General features: G+C 44.8%; 1 protein-coding gene across 7 annotated transcripts in view; it reads right to left on the reverse strand.

Annotated features, from left to right (window-relative positions):
• The window catches only part of SPATA13 (spermatogenesis associated 13), a 348,795-nt gene that overhangs the window by 26,609 nt on the left and 302,658 nt on the right, over window positions 1-19,528 (reverse strand). Inside the window, exon 1 of one of the 7 annotated variants that reach the window (XM_040448046.1) lies at window positions 14,200-14,218. The exons of 5 other annotated variants lie outside the window; for them this stretch is intronic. Coding sequence is in view for 1 of the 2 variants with exons in the window: in XM_040448044.1 (XP_040303978.1) it covers window positions 3,757-3,811 (55 nt within the window). In the remaining variant the exon portion in view is untranslated. Of the gene's footprint in view, window positions 1-3,756; window positions 3,986-14,199; window positions 14,219-19,528 lie in introns of those variants that run through there. One more of the 7 variants, XM_040448044.1, reaches the window with a different exon arrangement.

Below are 19,528 nucleotides of genomic sequence, written 5' to 3' on the forward strand. Positions count from 1 at the left end.
CCCTGGCCCTTCAACGCCAAAACATGGCACACCACTTCCAGGGCCATTCGTCTTCAGTGGCCCCCACACACCCAGCGTGGATGGCACCCAATCACATGGGGAATGTGTATTAGAATAAAGATTCCTGTCCTATGCTGGACCACGGAACCAAGTTCTCAAGGAGAGTGGAGATGTTTGCCAAGAATCCATTTCGAAAAGCACACTGAGTGATTGTGATGTCTGGCTAAATGTGGGACCCACGGGAATTAAGGCCAGACTTACTTAAACCCGCATGCAGAGATTTGCTCTAGGACATATGTGTTCTGTTGCCTATCCACACAGCAAGACACGGTTTGGAGGGCAACGGGCTCGGATCTCACCGGTTGTGAAAACCTCTGCTTTGGCTACTTTGTACCCCTGAATGTTCCCTGTATTGACAAAAAAGGACAAAATCCCTTTGTCCGTGCTGACCTCTCCACCTGGAACAGCATTCCCACCCAAAGAGCCGATCGAATTTGGACTCATCCTTTGAGGCTGCTCGGCTCCCACTTCTTGGTGATGGGTTCCAAGACTTTTTTCCTATTATCCCCTGACCCCCGCAGTAAGTCTCTGCCTGTGATACTCCAGAAGCACGGTAGCTCACCTCTTAAAATATTCATCACGTTTACACAGTTGTATTTTAGCTGTTTAGCTACAATACTCCAGTTTGCTGTTCATGTGTCTATCCCTGCCCAACCCCTATCCCAGGGAACTAACTTTCTTTAGGGAAAAGAAACATGCGTACTAGTCAGTGTCACTTGACTGGATGAAAGCCTTGAAATATCTTTCATATCTAGAATTCAGAATGTTATTGTCATGAAAGTCACTTTTGTGCCTAATCTAGACTTGGAACCCATTTTCCATAAATAGTATTTTTGAGCCTTTTAAACATATCGACAGGAAGATCCAGCAGGATCCCAGAAACGGACATGCTGGCCTTCACTGCAAACCTTTTATAAGGTCTATGGGTCTTTTGAAAATAATTCTCCCAACATACAGCTCTCTGTGTGGATTCAACTTGGGACCACTGCTCACTTCTGCTGCCCAGGACGGTGACGGGTATAAGTTACACCACAACAGAGCTTCATTTACACCAAACCCCCGACAGTGGATTTTGTTTCTACCAACGGTTTCGTGAATTTTGCTTCAAACTACCCGTGAATCCTCTTGCCGCTTCTCAATCTAAAGTCAAAACTTGCCCTAGAGTTGTGTCACATATGCCCTATCTCATTAAGAAAAAAGTCCGCCTGTGCTCATCCGAAAGTGGGTATTTAGAGCCCTCAGATACGAGGGTCTGGGCCAAGACGACGCCCCCGACGTCTCCCCTCCACTCTCTCCTGAGAACACAGTGGCTGCAGAGTCCTCGGCTTCCGCCTGTTCTGGAAGCTCGCCCTCTGTCCTGTCTCCAATTCAGATGTGGGATTCAGGCTCTGCGTATCTCACCGTCTCACCGCGACCCCTCAGCTTTTACTTCTGGGTTGTCCCCGGGAGTCCTCTTAGCAAGCTGCCGCTTCTCCTGGGGTTTCTGGTTCTGACCAGGGCTCCCCACGCTGCCACCTGTGGATCTGTCCTGGGCTCCTCTCCCCCACTTGGCTACCTACCCCCGCAACAGCTCTCTGGGCTAGGTCTCACCACCCCTGCCGGCTGCTTCTTGGCTGGCTGCACAAATCCTGAGCAGGAACCTGCCTTGTTTCACCACATCCTTGGAATGAACTCTTAGCGTGTACCAGGCACTGCGCTAAACACTTGCTATGAATCATCTCAGTCAAGCCTGGTAAGCATCTTGGAATTATTACTGTTCATTTATAGAGCAGGAAATTGTGGCTTAAAGAGGTTAAGTAACTGCTCCCAAATGGTGGGGCTGGAATTCAAACCCAGGTCTGTCTGGCTCTAAAACAATCTTGCTACACACCTGCCACAGTCCTGGCCTCACTTAGCTCACGTGGACAGGACCACGACCTGGTGGCCCATCCTCCCCGGCACCCACCTTCCCCTGACTGTCCCCGGCAGGAGCTTCCTCCAGACAGGAGAGTCATCAGGCTGTCCCTCAGGGTCCCCCCCGCCCCTCCCCTGGCCCCTGCCCAATCAGGGTGCTCAAATAAAATAGAACCCACAATTTAGCAAACTCCATACTTTATCTTATGCTGGCATATCATTTAAAGTTGACTAAATACTGTGTTCGCTATCATTTCCTGCACACACACACACACACACACACACACACACACACGCATAGTATTCTGAGTATATGAAGAAGTCTTTGGAACACTGAACCAGTAAACATTCAGAGCAGGAAAAGAGACAATTTCTACAGAACTGGCCTTCCCAGTTAGAGTTCCTTCCTTTTCTTTGCAGTCAGGCTCGTCAAAGGAACAGAGCCACCTGTGGAGGTAGGGCAGGAGCGAGGGAGCCCCAACGGAACATAGGCGGGGGGCAGGGTGCAGAGCCTTGCACAGAAGATTCTGCCCCGCTGCCTCTCTTCAGCTACATCGAGAGCATTCCACCCAAAGCGAGAGGCTGGGTCAGGCCTTCCCTTGGCCTTTGCATGAGTGTGGGAAGAAGGGCTGGGAATCTTGCCCGGGGAGTGGAGGAATGCTGGGAGGAGGAGCAGGGGACAGCAGGGGCTCCCATCACTGACCGCCCGGCCGCCTCTGCTCTCCCACGCGATGGCTTGGCTGGCTTGGCTGGAACAAACACACAGATGCACCCACTGGTGCTCAGGACGAGGGGGGGCGGCCAGCTCCCCTCTGGTCTCTACTCCAGCCTCCTTTGGGCCATGTCAAGCATGGGACCGTGGTGCCCGGCTGCTCAAGCTGACAAGCACAGCCAACGGGTAGGCAGGTCTGTGCTCTGAATGCAGTGATCAGTTGGCAGCTTTTTGGTGAAACGGAGTACACGGTTGGTCTTGTTTTTTTTTTTTAATCTCCAGACATAATAGAAGCCATAACCACATCCCTGTCTGCTCTGAGCCAACACAGAAAACCCATCACAACGAGATGAAGCACAAACTCCAATGGTCTTGCCCCAGCGAGGCCCGAGGCTGCCTTCGAGCTGTCAACCACAATTCTTCCATTCCATGCTGAGTTACTGGCATTGATTTCAGGCAAAAACAGAGGCAAGACTTTCAAAAGCATCCTATTGTATCCACATTGTAGCAGATGGCTAAAATTCTTGGTTTTTTCTTACTCCTTTTAAAGACTACAATCTGTAACTTTCTAGTGTGAGAGTACCACAGTTCCTTCACATTTAAGTAGGAACTGCTTTAGTTGACAACATTCACAAAAATACCAAAAAGAGGGAGAACAGTGCAGTCACAGAACATGGGGCATTATCACTTTTGAAAACAGTAAACAGTCTTTCTCAGAAATCAATTCATAGCCTTACACGCCCCAAGTTAGCAAGGAACATTTTTACAGACAGCCCAACAATAAGCTCCCAATTTCACACAATACGAGCAAAAACCAGAACGATAAAAACCAGAGCCATAACTCATACAGGACGCTTGCTTCTTTTTGTCTATTTCACACTAACTGCTATACCATAAACAAAGCCACTTTCTTTGATTTACTACATCCACAATTAAGAGTGCCCTCAGACGCTGCACTAGGACGAATGAGCTTTCACAGACACACTCACACCGACAAGCAGCAGCAGAGAGAAAGCACTGTAACTTGGACAGAAACAGACTGGGATCAGCAACACTGGCACGATATAATAATTCATTCTGCGCACACATACCCATGTGAAGGCTTTCCAGACTCCAGAATCTTGCTATTTCCCCTCTAGCTACCATCCTTCTCTTTGAAAAACAGCCACATTCAGAGCGGGACTGGGGTGTGACTGAGCATCACGGAGAATCACACAGGCTCTCGGCTACGGAAACCGCAGAAATCGCTTATTCACTGCTTTGACGCTGTGCACACTCCCGGCTGGAGCCTGCCTAGAAGCGGACAGCTCGCTCACTGCTCAGGGCTGCTAAGGTCAGCGGCACCAGGCGGCCCGCGGACGTCAGGGAGGAAGTTCTAAACTCAAGCAAAGCCTCCACATACCAAACCCACACACACACTCACAAGCCTAGCAGGTGTGGTCAAGGGCCGTCAATGAAGGTAGGAGAAGTGTGTTTGCTGCTTTTAATCACAATCCCAAAGCCCAAGTTGGACTTTCAGAGAGCTTTTATTTTTTTTTAATTTTTTTTAACGTTTATTTATTTTTGAGACAGAGAGAGACAGAGCATGAACGGGGGAGGGGCAGAGAGAGGGAGACACAGAATCGGAAACAGGCTCCAGGCTCTGAGCTGTCAGCACAGAGCCCGACACGGGGCTCGAACTCACGGACCGTGAGATCATGACCTGAGCCGAAGTCGGCTGCTTAACTGACTGAGACACCCGGGCGCCCCTCAGAGAGCTTTTAAAAAGGTATCCATTTCACAGGGAAAAAAGCAGGGAGGTTGCTAAGTTAAAAAATGTAGTTAGCATTTTATAACAAAAATTTGAGTCATGATGTTAACTGTAATTGATGAAATCACATTAAAGGAAGAATTTTGCTCAAAAAATATATAGGTAAATATGTGTACACCCTACTATGTGAGAGTAATATGTACATCTTTCACTACATAAAATGTATGTCCTAAATAATGAAGAGAACTGCTTTTCTTGAAGCATCTCTCTAGATGACATACAGCTCATTTATTTCCCCGTACTCTTCACCATTTTCCAAGTTATGTACAATGAGCAAGTCTTTCTTTTATTGTGAAACAATGATCGTTAACAAACAGTACATACACTTCCTTCAATTTCTTCATGACAGGAAGACACTGCTTTTTTAACTTGATGAACAATGAGATATAATATATGCAAAGTAGTGATCACATGGTCATCCCTCAATAAATGGTGGTTAAAAAAAATAACAGTGCTTGTTAGTAAATGCATGTTTTACACTGATGGGGGTCAGAGCAGCTGGGTTTAAAATCTGCTCTACCAAACTACATGAGGAAAAGTTTCTAAGTCTCTAACGAGTTCAGTTTCTGGTCTGTAGAATGGGTATGACTGGGGCGCCAATAATCCCCTTAGGGTTACCGAGAACATCTTATAGAGTGCTGAGAACATTGCTGGCACTGCACTAGGAATTAGCAAATGTCACCAGTCATGCTGCCACAACTCCAAAAGCCCGAGGTCCACCAAAAGGTGCTAGTCCCCACAGAATCCACAGCATGAACTCACCAGGCAAATAATGTGATTAGTTACATTATCCATGTTGACTATGTGCCATATTGTAGACTGTTCTTAAGTATTTGTGGCTATTTATACTGACTCGATGCATCCCACCCTTAAATCCAGCTAAAGAAAATTTTCTGGGGAACTCACAGCTTCAATAATCCACAACAAAGGTGAAATGCATGAAACACACACACACACACACACACACACACACACACACACACACACACTCATAACACCAGATTGGCTTCAAATCTTCCCATTGCAAATATTTTTAGAAAATGATTTATGAGTGGGGCGCCTGGATGGCTCAATAGGTTGAGCGTCCCACTCTTGATTTTGGCTGAGGTCATGATCTCATGGTTTGTGGGTTTGAGCCCCATGTCTGTCAGCGTGGAGCCTCCTTGGGAATCTCTGTCTCCCTCTTGCTCTCTGCCCTTCCCCCACTCATACTCTATCTCTCTCAAAATAAGCAAATAAACATTTTTAAAAAATGATTTAAGAGAGTCAAATTTTTTAAAGGATTAATAAAGTAGCTCATGCAAAAGGGGCCTCTCCATTCTTTAAAAAGAAAGCACTAAATTAAATTACGAACCCAAGAGACTCTTTGCAATTGTTTTCCAGAACAGACCCTCTCTATAAGTAAATTTCCTATACGCCACAAGGAATACTAGTTGCATAGTATGGTTCACGAAAAAAAAAAGTCTACCTCTCAGAAATGTACGAGGATACCTTAGGAGCCACAGGCTCCCAGAAGTCCAAATAATGACATCGGTGTTACTTTAACATAGACTTTCCTCATCTTATTTGGTCACAAAATTCTCTTTTTATAGTAACACATATTATTAACCCTCCCAAAAAATGTGCCAGGGCCTGGCTACTCGCATGTGGTCCATGGACCCATAGCACTGGCATGACCTGGCAGCTGGTTAGAAGGGAAGACTCTTGGGCCCCAGCCCTATCTGTGGAATCAGAATCTGCATTTTAACAAGGTCCGGGCCATTCCAATAAACATTCAGGTTTGAGAAGTGTTGTTTCGGGCAATTCAAGAAACTCTTTCCTCTGTGGCAACATCTTGAATGCTACTGTGCTTTTTAAAAAATCTATTCAGAAACTAATGACGCCCATGGAATGAATGGGTAGATGTGGTTTTAGTTAGAACAAAGAGGCAAAATGCTGAATAAGGAGATAGCGAGCGGTGAAAAGTTGGAATTAATTCTGATGGGTATCCCTTCTAACAAAGTTTAAATTCCAGCAGGAGGCAAATAAAATCCAGAGTGTTTTTGTTTCCTTAAATTTGGGGTTCATTTGTCTCGTTGGTTGGTTAAAATTACAAGCTGTCAAAAAGAAAAAGATCTCTTGGCTGTATTTCCTTGGTATTGTCCTAAGGGACTGTGTGCCCACTGTCACTTTTCACTGTACAGAGGACAGCTCTTATATCCCAAGGACTCTTTCCAAATCCAGAAATGGGGTCAAGGCACTACACTAAGATCCCTGGGAGTTTTCAGACCTTAAATTAAAGGCATTTATACTAAGTAAGCTTACTTTACTGCACATTGAAAACAAAATAAAGACAAAAAGAAGGGAAAAAGTAAACAAACAAAAACTGTATTTAAATGAGGCATCTCATCAAAGGACACTGACCCAACAACCCTTCTAAGATATTTTTGGAAGAAGAAATACATAGGTTTGACTTTTAGCCTAACATTTTTTTTTTTAGTGATTAAAGCCTATATTTACAAGATTAATAAGAAGACTACAACAAAGACCTTAAATATAGTTGAAAAAAATCTTAAACTCCACCCCTGTCCCAACACACCCATTAATCTATTCTCTTTGGATATGATTCCACTACATCACGTGATCAGGACTGAGCCATTACCAACATTGATTACTGGCAACCCTCAAAGAATTAAGCAAGGGATCAGTCCCACAAGGCAGTAGAGAAATTTAAATTATATATTAATATCAAATATTTAGAAATCAATGAAGATAAAACAAAAGTTGAAAACAGAAGGAATGTTCCGATGATTTTTGTTGTATGGATGTAGAAATAAAGGTGATTTTTGGCAAAGCGGTCTTAAGACCCATAGATATTCACACACACATACATGTGTGAAAAGGAAATGCCATAAAACTGTCGGGGTAAATTAGTAGTGAGACCTCAAACTCACACCAGTGGTCTCCTCTTTGCTTCTCCAGGACTCTTTTCCAAGATTGACTTGATGGCTGTTAAGGTTCCATTTAGCTCTGAGTTTCTGGTGTCTTTTTATTTTCAGTACTAGATGGTACAGATTTTCTTATGTGGCCACCTTCTGACTTGTACAGAAAGATGACCAGCATTGGTTTCGACTCAGAGGTTCCCAGCCGTTGCTTCACCAAGGCAGCTGCCGTCCTGCAGGTGCAGAGGTATTCTGAAACTAGGGATATCCCAGCAACTTTATGTCCCCCCAAGGTTTAGATACGGCCCTATTACCAAGAGCTACAGGACAGGCACAAAATAGTAGGAGGCCCCAGAGGACAGAGTAACACTACCCTTCGGCACGACAATACTGTCAATTTTAGAAATGGGCTCAAGGACGGCTGCCACATCAGCCAAGAACCAAGAAAAGTTCCTACGTCTGGCTGGACCGAGCTACGGTCCAAACTCCCGTATGAGCAACGACTACCCAGAATCAAGAATAATGCAGCATGTGTTCTATGTACACACTCACTCGCTCTCCTCCACTGCTGATATGGGGCTGCAGTTCCTAACGCTGGAAGGCGGGATTCCTTTACAGGAAATAATTTGCCCATTTGCTATCAGTTATTGAAACCAATGCTCCCTTGTCCACTAGCATATATAACCGAGTATCCAGAGTGATCCCTTTATTCTGAATGGATTAAAAACAAGAAATATTATTAATTTACAGAAGTTATGCTATTTTCCAGAGAAATATAAAACAATATAACAGACATCCAGCATAACATACGACATTTTCTAGAACATACTGATGTACAGCTCCAAACAGTTTCAGTATGCTGTTTGCTCATGCACGGCTAAGGCAGGCTCAATTTAGATCTCATCGAAACATCATTCAGCAGCCAGACTCCTCACCACAGAAGGGGAGGACCCAGTCACACAGAGCACACAGGAAATGGAGCCTGAGTTACAAGACCATGCTGGGTGAGAACCATTCAGTGCACACTTGAAAATACAGAGGAAGAAAACGTGCCTCTCTTTGTGTCTTCAAAGCTAATGCTTTTTAATCTGGGGTAATGTAGACTTGAACGCACAAGATGACGGAAAATTTGTTCTCAGTGGCTTAAATAAACCCTCCCATTTGCCTCTACTCCATGCCCCAACCTCTCCAAAAAAGACGCTGTTCCCAGCGTAAATGTTTATTACAACATTTGGACTCACTGAGAAACAAATAAAATATTGCCCTTTCTTTTTTTCTTTTCTTAAGTTTGTTTATTTATTTGAGAAGGAGAGAACCCACGCACGTGAGAGTGAGCAGGGGAGAGGCAGAAAGAGAGAGAGATAATCCCAAGCAGGCTCTGTGCTCTCACACGGGCTCGATCTCACAAGCCAAGAGATCATGACCTCAGCCGAAATCAAGAGTCAGATGCTTAACTAACCGAGCCATGCAGATGTCCCTAACAAATTGCCCTTTAAAAGTAAAGGTAACGTCTTAATTTTAAGACCTCTGCTTCTCCTGTCTTCTGGAAGCAGCATGTGGATTCTTCATCCTTCAGGACCTAGCACACATTTCAGGTCTTTTCTGTATTTACGTGTTTGTCTTCACATCCTTAAGACTGAGCATGTTTCAAACATTATAAGAGCAAAATAGATACTAGAGGAATTTCACTTTCTTCTTTTGTTTCAGTAAAAGGCAATTATTAGGGCATGGTCTTAATTAAGTGTCAACACACAGGTATAATATGCAGATAAAAAAAATCATTTTTTTTTTGTTTTGTTTTGTGATGGAAAAGCACAGCACCAGGAGACAGGGAGTAGAATGGCAGGAATCTGGGCTTTCAAGACAACCTGATCTGGTCTGAGTGCCAGCTACCCTACTTACAACTTAAATCCTGCTTAGCTAAGTGAGGGAAAAAGTCCTGAAAGGTTTTAAGCCTTGGATTCGTCTGGAAGAACAGGAACACGAACAGCGTACGGACACGGTGTGGTTGTCTGCTAGATGTTTAGATTTCTTGGCTCTCCTTCCGTGACTTTTAATATTCTTTCTTTTACTTTTAAAATCCAATTTCTGAAACCTGTATTAGACACATGCTATTTTGAGACATTTTACTTTTTCTTCATTCTAGAGACATTTAAACAAATCTAAGTTTTAGAACTGAGAATTTTTTTTAACTGTTAAGATCATAACAATTTCAAGGGTTTGCTGGAAAAATGTTTAACACTTGATGTTTCTGAGACAGAGACTAGAACGCTATGTTCCTTAAAAAAAAGTCTTGATTATGGGCAATGATAAGGCATGAAATGCCAGCTCAGATAACTGCCACTGGAGCTAACGGCATCTCTAAAAACACGCAGGCACTACGGTTCAAGGCACCGCTGTCCGTGTTTGTCCTACTTGTTCCTGTATACGGAATAATTTCTAAATTCCTCTGACTGCGGAATCCACACTGTCTCACAGCATGGTCCGAAGAGAGTGATTTCAATGCGCTCAATGTTAGCAGGCAGGAAAACATTTTTACTGTAAGTACGTGCCTACAGACAAGTGAGCTGAGTCATCTGGTTTCACAAATAAATACAAGCAGAGCCTAGTGTCCCCTGGTAGTAGAGTATAAAAGCAGGACGGGGAAGGGAAAAGAGGCCTGGACCAGACTCAGGACGTCCGTGCCTGACAACCAAACTCGACATCACCAATACTCCAGCCTGCACTCCCGAGAACTGTTCAAGTTACTCTCAATAGGTGCTAAGCAAGCAAGATCTGATGCTGTATTTTCTCTCTGATTCATTATTGAAAGAAAACTTCTGAAAAGCAGATGCATAAAGAGATAATCCAAACAAGAAGAGATCAGACAAAAAAGGGTAATGGTGTGGTTACGATAATTTCAAGGCATCACGCGCATCTTAACGCCCGCTATTTTCTTTTTTTCTTCTGCTTTAACGAAAAGCTCAGTGGAGAGTCTGAGTGATACTTTGGGACATCTTCAGATAACGCGTGAAATCTTGGGTCAAGAGAATCAATAGAAAAAAAACTCAGCAGAGTTTTCTCTTTTGCTAATAACCGGAGTGTATGCCTTTGAAATTGGCTTAACCCACATCTGGATCATAATTAAACAGAATACGGTTCCATAAAGACTCCCAGTACTCTAGGGCTCTACTCTTGGACGAAGTGAGCTGTCTAAGGTTAAGCTGCTGCCTAGTGCAGGTAAGTAAGTGACTCAGAAGTCTGGCTCTAGACATGGCCCGACAGTCCTCACTGCCATTGTCCTGTGTAAGGTCCTCTATTTCTTTGCACGAATGCTAGCTAAGATTCGCTGCATGTCTACTGTGCGCGGAGTCACTCTCACACATCTGTGGGGCACAGAACATTAATATTTCCTTTTACAAACGAGGACATTAAGGCTTTGAGGTTAAGGTCACATTGCTAGTCAACAGAGGACTGGGCTTCAAATCTGTTTTTGGACCTAAAGATCTGTCAATGAGAAAATGAACTTTCACAACAGTTATTAGAATAACAAATTAGAAGTAGGATCAACAACAACAAACTAAGGCAAAGGAAAAAAATATATTTTCTTTGTTTTGACCAAGTAAAAGAATAAATCAAAGGGTTTTAGTAAGTTTACTAACTTCATCGCAGACTTTTCTAAAAAATTGCTTATTTTCCTACAACTTATTTAATTAAAAAAATCAAGAGTTAAAATGGCATAAACCCTTATGCTTAAATTTCCTCTACCTCCTTAATGTTGGGATAGGACCCTCATAACCCTAAGTCAAGGAATGGAACTCGTGGTGCATATTTAATATTACTATTTCTTTCAGAAACGTTTAGTAAAAATAAACACGGACACATCTGTATCAATGAGCTTTCAGATGCTGCAATGTAAAGCCAAAATAATCTTTTAATAAGGTAGCAAGACAAAAGTTCTTTTCATCAGCCCCGGCATTTAGGAGAAATGAGAAAGACAACAGATAAAATGCCTCTGCGCTAAAACTTAAAGTCTTGACGTCCCCCACAGCCTTGCAGGCACCCTCTCGCAGCATTCTGGCTCTGCCCTCCTGGTGAACTCAAGCTGCCTTTTTCAATCAAGGTCAACTCGGTCCTCCTTACCGCTAATCCAAGGGGTATTTTTCAGGGTATGCAACTTCACTCTGGATACATGTGACAGTGTTAACCACTCTGTCCCTGACGCCAGTCTTCCTCTGACATCTGGGACACCACTGACCTGTCCGGCCATTCCTTTCCTATCTTCTTTGTGGATTTTTTTTCCTTTACTGGTCCCCAAATGTTGCTGATCGTCTCCTCATTTTTCACATGCCCATCTCGGATGATAACATTGCCTCCCACAGCTTGAAGAACAGCCATTCATTTACTGCCGACTTTCGCGTCTTTACTTCCCTCCTGGCTCCCCCTCCTCAGTATCAGACCTTCACAATGAAGGGCATGGTGAGGACATCACTTAGCTGTCCCACCTGTGCCTCCAACTCAACGTGTCCAGGACGGAACCCGGCCCCCCACGCATGTGCCCTTCTCCTATACTCCCCATCACCCTATATTCCTCAGCACCCAAAACATCCAACTGGCCTGACCTCCAGGTTTTCATTTCTCCAGGACTACGTTCATGTTCTGAGATCAGGGCTCAGGCCACTTGACCTAGCAACACACTCCCCCGGTCTCCAGAGAGGACACAGTCTAGCCAGCCCCTGCCTCTAAAATGCCAATCTGATCACCTCACTCCACTTAAAACCCCAGTGGCTCCTACTTGCCCTTGGGCTAGTCTAATCCCCTCACCTGGAGGCCCTAATGGGCAGGTCCTTACCTCTGATCTCTAGTCTAGACTCCTCTCTCAGCACTTCAATCCTTCCCTCACCTTTTGCCATAGCTGGGACACCTACTGAAGAGGTCCCCCCTCGCGAACGGTCGGACTGCACGAAAGCCCTAAGTCAAAAACACTACACATGCACTCATGCCATGAACTTGACTTAAAACACCTAAAAGTGCAATTGAATTCATCTTTGTTATCACAAAGGACCAGAGGTCTTGGTGTGTGATCATCTGACCGGAACTCCGCATTCTTTCTTGCATAAGTCACAACGGAATGTGTCGACTGTGATTCCCAGTTTTGGTTTCTTCAAAGTGCAGTAATAACCAGAGATGCCCGTGAAGACTTTTGAGTACAGATGTCTTGATTTTTCATGTTTTACAGCTATCAACTCTCATCTAATTTGGACAGGAAATAATTTTTTGTCAATTCACCTTTATTGAATCTCTACAAAGCATTCAATTTAGCTTTCATACGTGTCTCTTCAGTCTTACATTTCATTTGTTTATATACCTAAGTTAGATCTAGAATTAAAATAATAAACACAGCTGCCTTAAGTGGGTTTGGAGGCACGCCCTTGACTCCTGGTAGCGAAATAACTCCAACAGTAGGCAGGAGTAGCCTAACAAAGCAAGCCCTCAGGGTCCTGCAGGCATCAGTCTGAGAAGCCTGTGGATGGGGCGCGAAAGTTTCTGTTGGGCAACCCCAACCTCAGTTTCTCAAATGTGCTCTCCCTTCTCTCGCTTCCACCCCTCGCAAACGCTGTTCCCTCTGCCTGGAATATACCTTCCCCGACAACAAACCTAGTCTAACTCCCATTCACCCTTCACACGTTGTTACCTGCAGGGCTCCCAGAACCCGGGCAAGTCCTAGAAGCCCCTGCCTAACTATCAGTTTTCTCTTTTAGAGACTAGCTAGCCATTTGCTGGAACAGAAAAAGAAACATTCTGAGTATGACCCCCACCCCACCAGGACTGCGGCTGCGCACATGAGTCCTAAAGTGCCCCACAGTTACCTCAGCTTCGTTACGTTAAAACCCCTGCCCGGGGAGGGGCATAAGCTTCCTCAGCATAACATACAACGCACGTACCGGCACGTTTTCTGAGCGCGCACGTGCACCTTTAGGCCTGTCCCTTTATGCTGAGGCCACCCCCTTTCAATATTCGTCCTCAAGCCCAACAGAAGGAGCCTGCTTACCCCTGTTTGGGGAGTCGTGGCTTTGGAAGTGATCCTGTGTTCTCCTCAACGAAGTTACCTTGTGAGGCAACTCCACCTGGTGTATTCGGTCTCTTACTCCCCAAGGAGCCGACCCGCTGGTTCAGTAACAACATCTCAACGTTGGTATCATTTCCTCCAGGAAGTCCCGGGCTCCCCACATCTGCTATGCATGCTCTCTCTTCACACTTGCCTCCCTGATCCTTGCAGCGGCTTGACAAGTCCCCACGCCCTACTGGAGGTTCCGTGAGAACGGTCTCTGGCTTCCTCCAGACCACCCAGCCCCCGGCACGGTGCTTCACTCATAACAGGGCGTAGATACGGATACACAGATGGAGACAGACGTATCTCACATCATTACACACGTTTGCTAAATGTATACAAAGGAGGTATCTCCTAAACCAAGGGCCTATTAACAGCTCAGCTCTGAAAGCAGAGCACCCTGGGCACTTCCTGAAATAGCACCGTGCGATCATGTCTCAACGGCACGCCCTGTATCACTTCTAATACTAGTGTCAACGTCAGAATAAGGCTGAATAAACTTGCTTTTACAACTCAAACTAGTTCAATGGGGAAAATAAATACACCTAAGGAAATCTTTCCCGTTTCTGAGAAAATACATTTCAGTACAAAACCAAACTGAAGAAACAGGTGTCGAAGACAGGAAAAGAACGTCACCCCTAACCCCCAACTGGGCATTAAAGACAGCAGACAACGTCTCCGTGTACTTTTCCTTTCCTTTGGACAAACCGACCTTAACCGGGTAGGTAACACGCGCCGGATGACACCGAACAAGGCGGGGGGCCGTCCCGGGGCCGCCGTTGCAGGGCCGGCGCTGCGGGGGCGGGACGCGGGGCGGGCAACCGCACGGGGGCCACGCGGGTGGGGGCGCCTCTCCAGCCCCCGGGCCCCCGGGGTGGCCCCGCCCGGTGCTGGCGCAGCTGCACGCCGGCCTCGCCTTAAGGAGAGTCGCCACCAGGCTTCCCAAGAGGCGGCCGACCCCATCGTCTCTGCCTGGGCCTTTCGCATTACCGTTGATTCAGCAAGGAGAACTCCCGGTGTCGCCGCGGGGTTCCCCGAGGCAATCGCCTACCGGGCACCCCAAGCCTCCTGGGACTACTCGCGGAGGACCAGCACCCACCTCTGCAAGAAGTCAGGAGGGGAACGAACCAAGCTTGAAGGCACTGGGCAGAAGCCAGTGCCTATGGACAGTTAGCGGATGTTCGACCAACTGGCCAATGGGGGCCCCCCCAAAGATAGTAAGTGAGCTCTCTTCACCTCCTGACCCGGCAGATGGTCCTGCCGAGTGTTTCCACACGGATACGCACAGTGCAAGCGATGTTAAGTGTAAGGGAAGCCGGAGGCCATGCGGGGGTAGGCACACCACTGCCATCACGCTTTTCTCTAAAATAGTCCTCAATTTATGCTGTAGCAAAATGAAAAACACAATAGGTTGAACTTCTTATCGCGAAATAATTTATTTGGGAAATTTCTACGCTGCCTTATTTCTCACACTTGGCTTTGTATTCTAGTGGTAGGCCGTGGTAAGACCAACGATCAGTTTGCCGTCCGTGGCATCTTTTACCTGCTTTTCTCATTGGCGCTAGAACCAGGAGTTTTTAAACACTCAGAGCAGGTTTTCAAAATACAGTTGACTCGAACAACATGGGTTCTGAGATGTGTGGGTCCACATATATGCAGATTTTTTTCAATAAATTTAGTGCAATACTGTAAATGTATTAGTCTCTTTCTAATTTTTGGAGTTTTAAAAGTCAGCAGTCTTGTCTTATGATTTTCTTAACATTTTCTTTAGCTTACTTTATTATAAGAATACAGTATATAATATATATAACATACAAGTATGTGTTAATCAACTGCATATGTTACCAGTAAGGCTTCTGAGCAACAGGAGGCTGTTAGTAGTTAAGTTCTGGAGGAACCAAAAGTTACACCCTGATTTTGGATTACATAGGGTGGGGATGGAGCAGGTCCCTAACCCCCATATTATTCAAGGGCCAACTTATTCCCTCCACCAATCATGAGCTAGCTCTAATGTGCTCACAGACAGGTTGGCCAGTGTACAATTTGGGTCATTCTGTCCTTTGTAGACCAAGATGTTTTTTACATCCAAGTGTTGGCGAAGATGTGGAGAAAAAAGAACCCTCGTGCACTGTTGGTGAGAATACAAACTGGTGCGGCCACTGTGGAAAGCAGTATGAAGGGCCCCCCGTCCCCTGCCCCGCCAAATTAAAAATAGACCTACCATATGATCCAGTAATCACACTACTGGTTATGTATACAAAGAATATGAAAACACTAATTTGAAAGGATATATGTACCCCTATGTTTACTGAAGCATTATTTACAACAGTCAAATTATAGAAGCAGACCAAGTGTCTATCGACTGATGGACACACACATACACACACACGCACGCACAACACGAAATATTACTTAGCCATCAAAAAGGATGAAATCTTACTATTTACGACAATATGGATGGAGCTAGAGAGTATAATGCTAAGTAAAATAAGTCAGAGAAAGAAAAATGCCACATGATTTCACTCATATATGGAATTTAAGAAACAAAACAAAGGGGGGGAAGAAAGAGGAAACAGACTCTTTACTATAGAGAACTGATGGTTACCAGAGGGGAAGGAGCGGGGAGAAGGGGTAAAATAGGTGAAGGGGATTAAGAGTACTCTTACCATGTTAAGAACTGAGTAATTCATAAAAACGCTGAATCACTATATTCTACACCTGAAGCTAATCTAACGTTGTATATTAACTATGCTGGGAATTTAAACATATATATATTCTTTACATATGTCTTGCCTTTAAGGACTGGACTTTTTGGTTGGTTTCCTAAGGAAAGGTTGTAGACGGGGCTTCTGATTTACAGTTTTGCAATGCCACTGTTAGCAACTATTACATCATTTTGCTGAAGACTGAGTGATTCTGGCCTAGGTCATTACAGGGCTACAATGGCTTAATCGGATTCTCTTTCCTAGCTTGCAAAAAATGACTATATTCATAGGAAAGTACGATGTAAAATTTTTTAAAAATCAAACCAAGCAATAATTTCAGTAATTTAGAAATATTTGTAAAAGCCATAAAAAGCCTAATATAGTCAGGGCACCTGGCTGCCTCAGTCGGTACAGCATATGCATTTGAGCCCATTGTGTGGTGTACAGTGTACTTTAAAAAAAAAAAAAAAAGTCTAATCAAATCAACTTGTCAGTGTATCTCCTCAGAAAACCATTTTCTTAGTTTTTATATTTAATCATTACTGTACCTAATCTTGTTTCTCTGTTGTGTGGCATTATTACATAATAATATAGTATTTATTGGTTAATGAGAAGCCTTTTAAAAATATAACAAACAGATATTTTTAAAAATGGCATCCCCAGATCTCCGGATCTTCAATGTCATGTTTTAGCTCCTTGCTTGTGACCCAGAAAGATTCCACAGAAATCTAATAGCTGAAGAAACTGAATGTTTTCCTTTCTGAGAAATGTTTCCTTTCTGGTTAAGATCATCGCTTGCCTTATGTCACACGAGCAAGCTAACCTAAACTCAATGTGTGAGATGAGAAGAAAGAGAAGGATGAGCAGACACGAGCAGTAAGAATTTTGAAAAGTGATCGAATTTGGCTTCTGATCAATACAGATCAGTTGAGGGAAGACGTGTGGCAGAAACCCAAAGCAAATTTGGGAAAAGCAGGAGCACAGGTAGGTTGTGACATAATAAACTGCCTTGGATGTAAGACAGAAGCTTCATAAAAGAAAGCAAAAGGCAGCAAAGATCATCGCCTAAGAGAAAGTTACCACAGCAGAGGCATGGTTGGGGAGACCCAGGGATTCAGAAGGGCCACAGACACCATCAGCAGCAAAGCGGTAAGGTTGTATCGGCTGGCAGCTCCCCCTTCGCGAACTTTATAAAAGCACTTACAAGTGCTTTCTGATTCCTGATTCGATTGTATGATTTCAATACGTCACCCATCTGATCATTACTGAGGACTGTTCCATGTGACCTTCCTCCACAGACTATAAGGGGCTAGTAAGCAGGTAAGACCGTACTTTACGGTGCCGGGAAGTGCCCAGAAGGGAGAGAGAGCTCACCTCCACCTGAAGGAGTAGGTCTTTATTTCTTAACAAAAATTAATTTGCTAATACCCAAATATCTACATTTTGAGAAAAATTTAGTTGCGGCCATTTCTTGATTTGCAGATTTGGGGAGCAAATCCAGGGAAGAGGAAGCATACTTTCATTATTTTTTTAAACGTTCATGACACATTTCAAACAAACGCAAGAGCAGAGAAATTAAACGATGAACCCACAATTGTCAGTTTTTTCCCAACTTTTCTCAGCAACTTTTCGGAGTGTTTTAAAGCAAACCTCACATATGCTGTTTCGTGCAAAAACTATTTGACTATGTACCCATAACAAACAAGGGCTTCAAAATAACTACACTATCGTTATCCCTACTAACAAAACGAACAACAATTCCTTCACTGAATTCTCAGTCCATGTGAAAATCTCCCCGCCTGTCTCCTAACGATCTTTTTATACTGGTTTGCCGGTATCAGGATCCAAACGAGGTGTTCGCGCTGCGTTTACTGAACGTGAATTTAGATTCAACCCAGTCTATCCATTTGGGTGATATCTACCAGAGATCATGCGTTCAACACACGGGCTCATGGAGCTGGCTGTCGTCCCAGCACTTAGAAGGGCCACAGACCTGGACCCAGCACTGGCCCACTCTTAAGGCAGTGGAGGGGCCAGCATCTGGCACAGAGGAAGAAAGAAGTACGGAGGCCAGAAAGGCAGAGATGCGGTACCTGGTCTATCACGGACTCCCCGCCCCCCGGGCCGGGTCTCCCAAACCAGGTGATGGGAGTGGCAGCAACTTTTCTAAGCACTGTACTGCTCATCTGCCTAGGCGAGGGAAGTCGGCGAGAGAGGCCTCTGTTGCACGGAAGCCCGGGACCCCCACGGAGGTAGGACAGCTGTCACAGGAAAAGAGGACACGGCTCCTAAACGGGGCAGCACGTCCAGTTTACTCACCGGAATAGCTGGCCCACGCGATTTCTGGCTGTCCCCAACCTGTTACAGGGTCTGCAGGAACAAAAGTGGTAACTCCACTACAGTACTACCTGATTTGTATAGCAGGGCATTTCCAAATCTGGTGACAGGAACCTGACTTGAACCACCATGGCAGAGAATCAAGGACCCTTACACGGCTCCCAGATCGGGTGGTTTCCAAACTCAGGGCCTCTTTATGAAGCAGAAGCCAGGTAACTTGGGGGTCAGTATCCCACAGTTAACAACTCTTCCTTCCAGCCTTCCCAAAAGGGATCTTCCAACATTCACCCTCCACCCAGAAAGGGAAACCCCCAGTAGTAAAATCTAGGCGAGAACTCTTCCTAATCCTTTCTGAGTGGGAGGAGAAAGGGCCTCAGCAGGGACTTAGCTTGTGTGGATACATGGTTAGGACGATGGCTTGGCTGAATAGCTTGGAGGAATTTGGGAAGAACAGAGTAGGTAATGGACTGGTTTCGGGAAGGAGTATAATTAAATATGTCAGAATTCACTGAAAGCATGAGAAATCGTCTGTCCCATACGAATGTCCAGTCGCATCCCATGTGAATCCTACTGCAAAAGAGGCTGTTTAATAATTGTGTGAACATTATGTCCCATTCTATAAACGCCAATCTTTGTTTCTAGTCATCTTGATGCTTACTCAGTGGGTTCGGGGTAAAAAAAAAAAAAAAAAAAAAAGAAAAAAAAAAGGCCATGGTGGCAGAAATGGATGCCAAGCCTGGGCTAAACCACAGGGTGTCCCTCTCAACAAAGTTAATGACATGGTTCCTTGAAGGAACCAGACAGCTCCTTGTGGAAAGCTGATTACAATGGACCCTTTCATAATAGAGGGGTGGATGATCTGTCCTTAGTGGCAAAGAGATTTATTCTAGGTTTGGATTTGTTTTCCTTACCTGTCAGACCTCTGTTAGAATCGCACTGAAGGCCTCACACAATGTCGTGGCACCTCACATGACCATGCTTCTACCCGAGGGCCCCAGT

The sequence above is a fragment of the Herpailurus yagouaroundi genome, unplaced genomic scaffold (assembly GCF_014898765.1).
Source record: "Herpailurus yagouaroundi ecotype Mexico unplaced genomic scaffold, PumYag 197, whole genome shotgun sequence".
Lineage (NCBI taxonomy): Eukaryota > Metazoa > Chordata > Mammalia > Carnivora > Felidae > Herpailurus > Herpailurus yagouaroundi.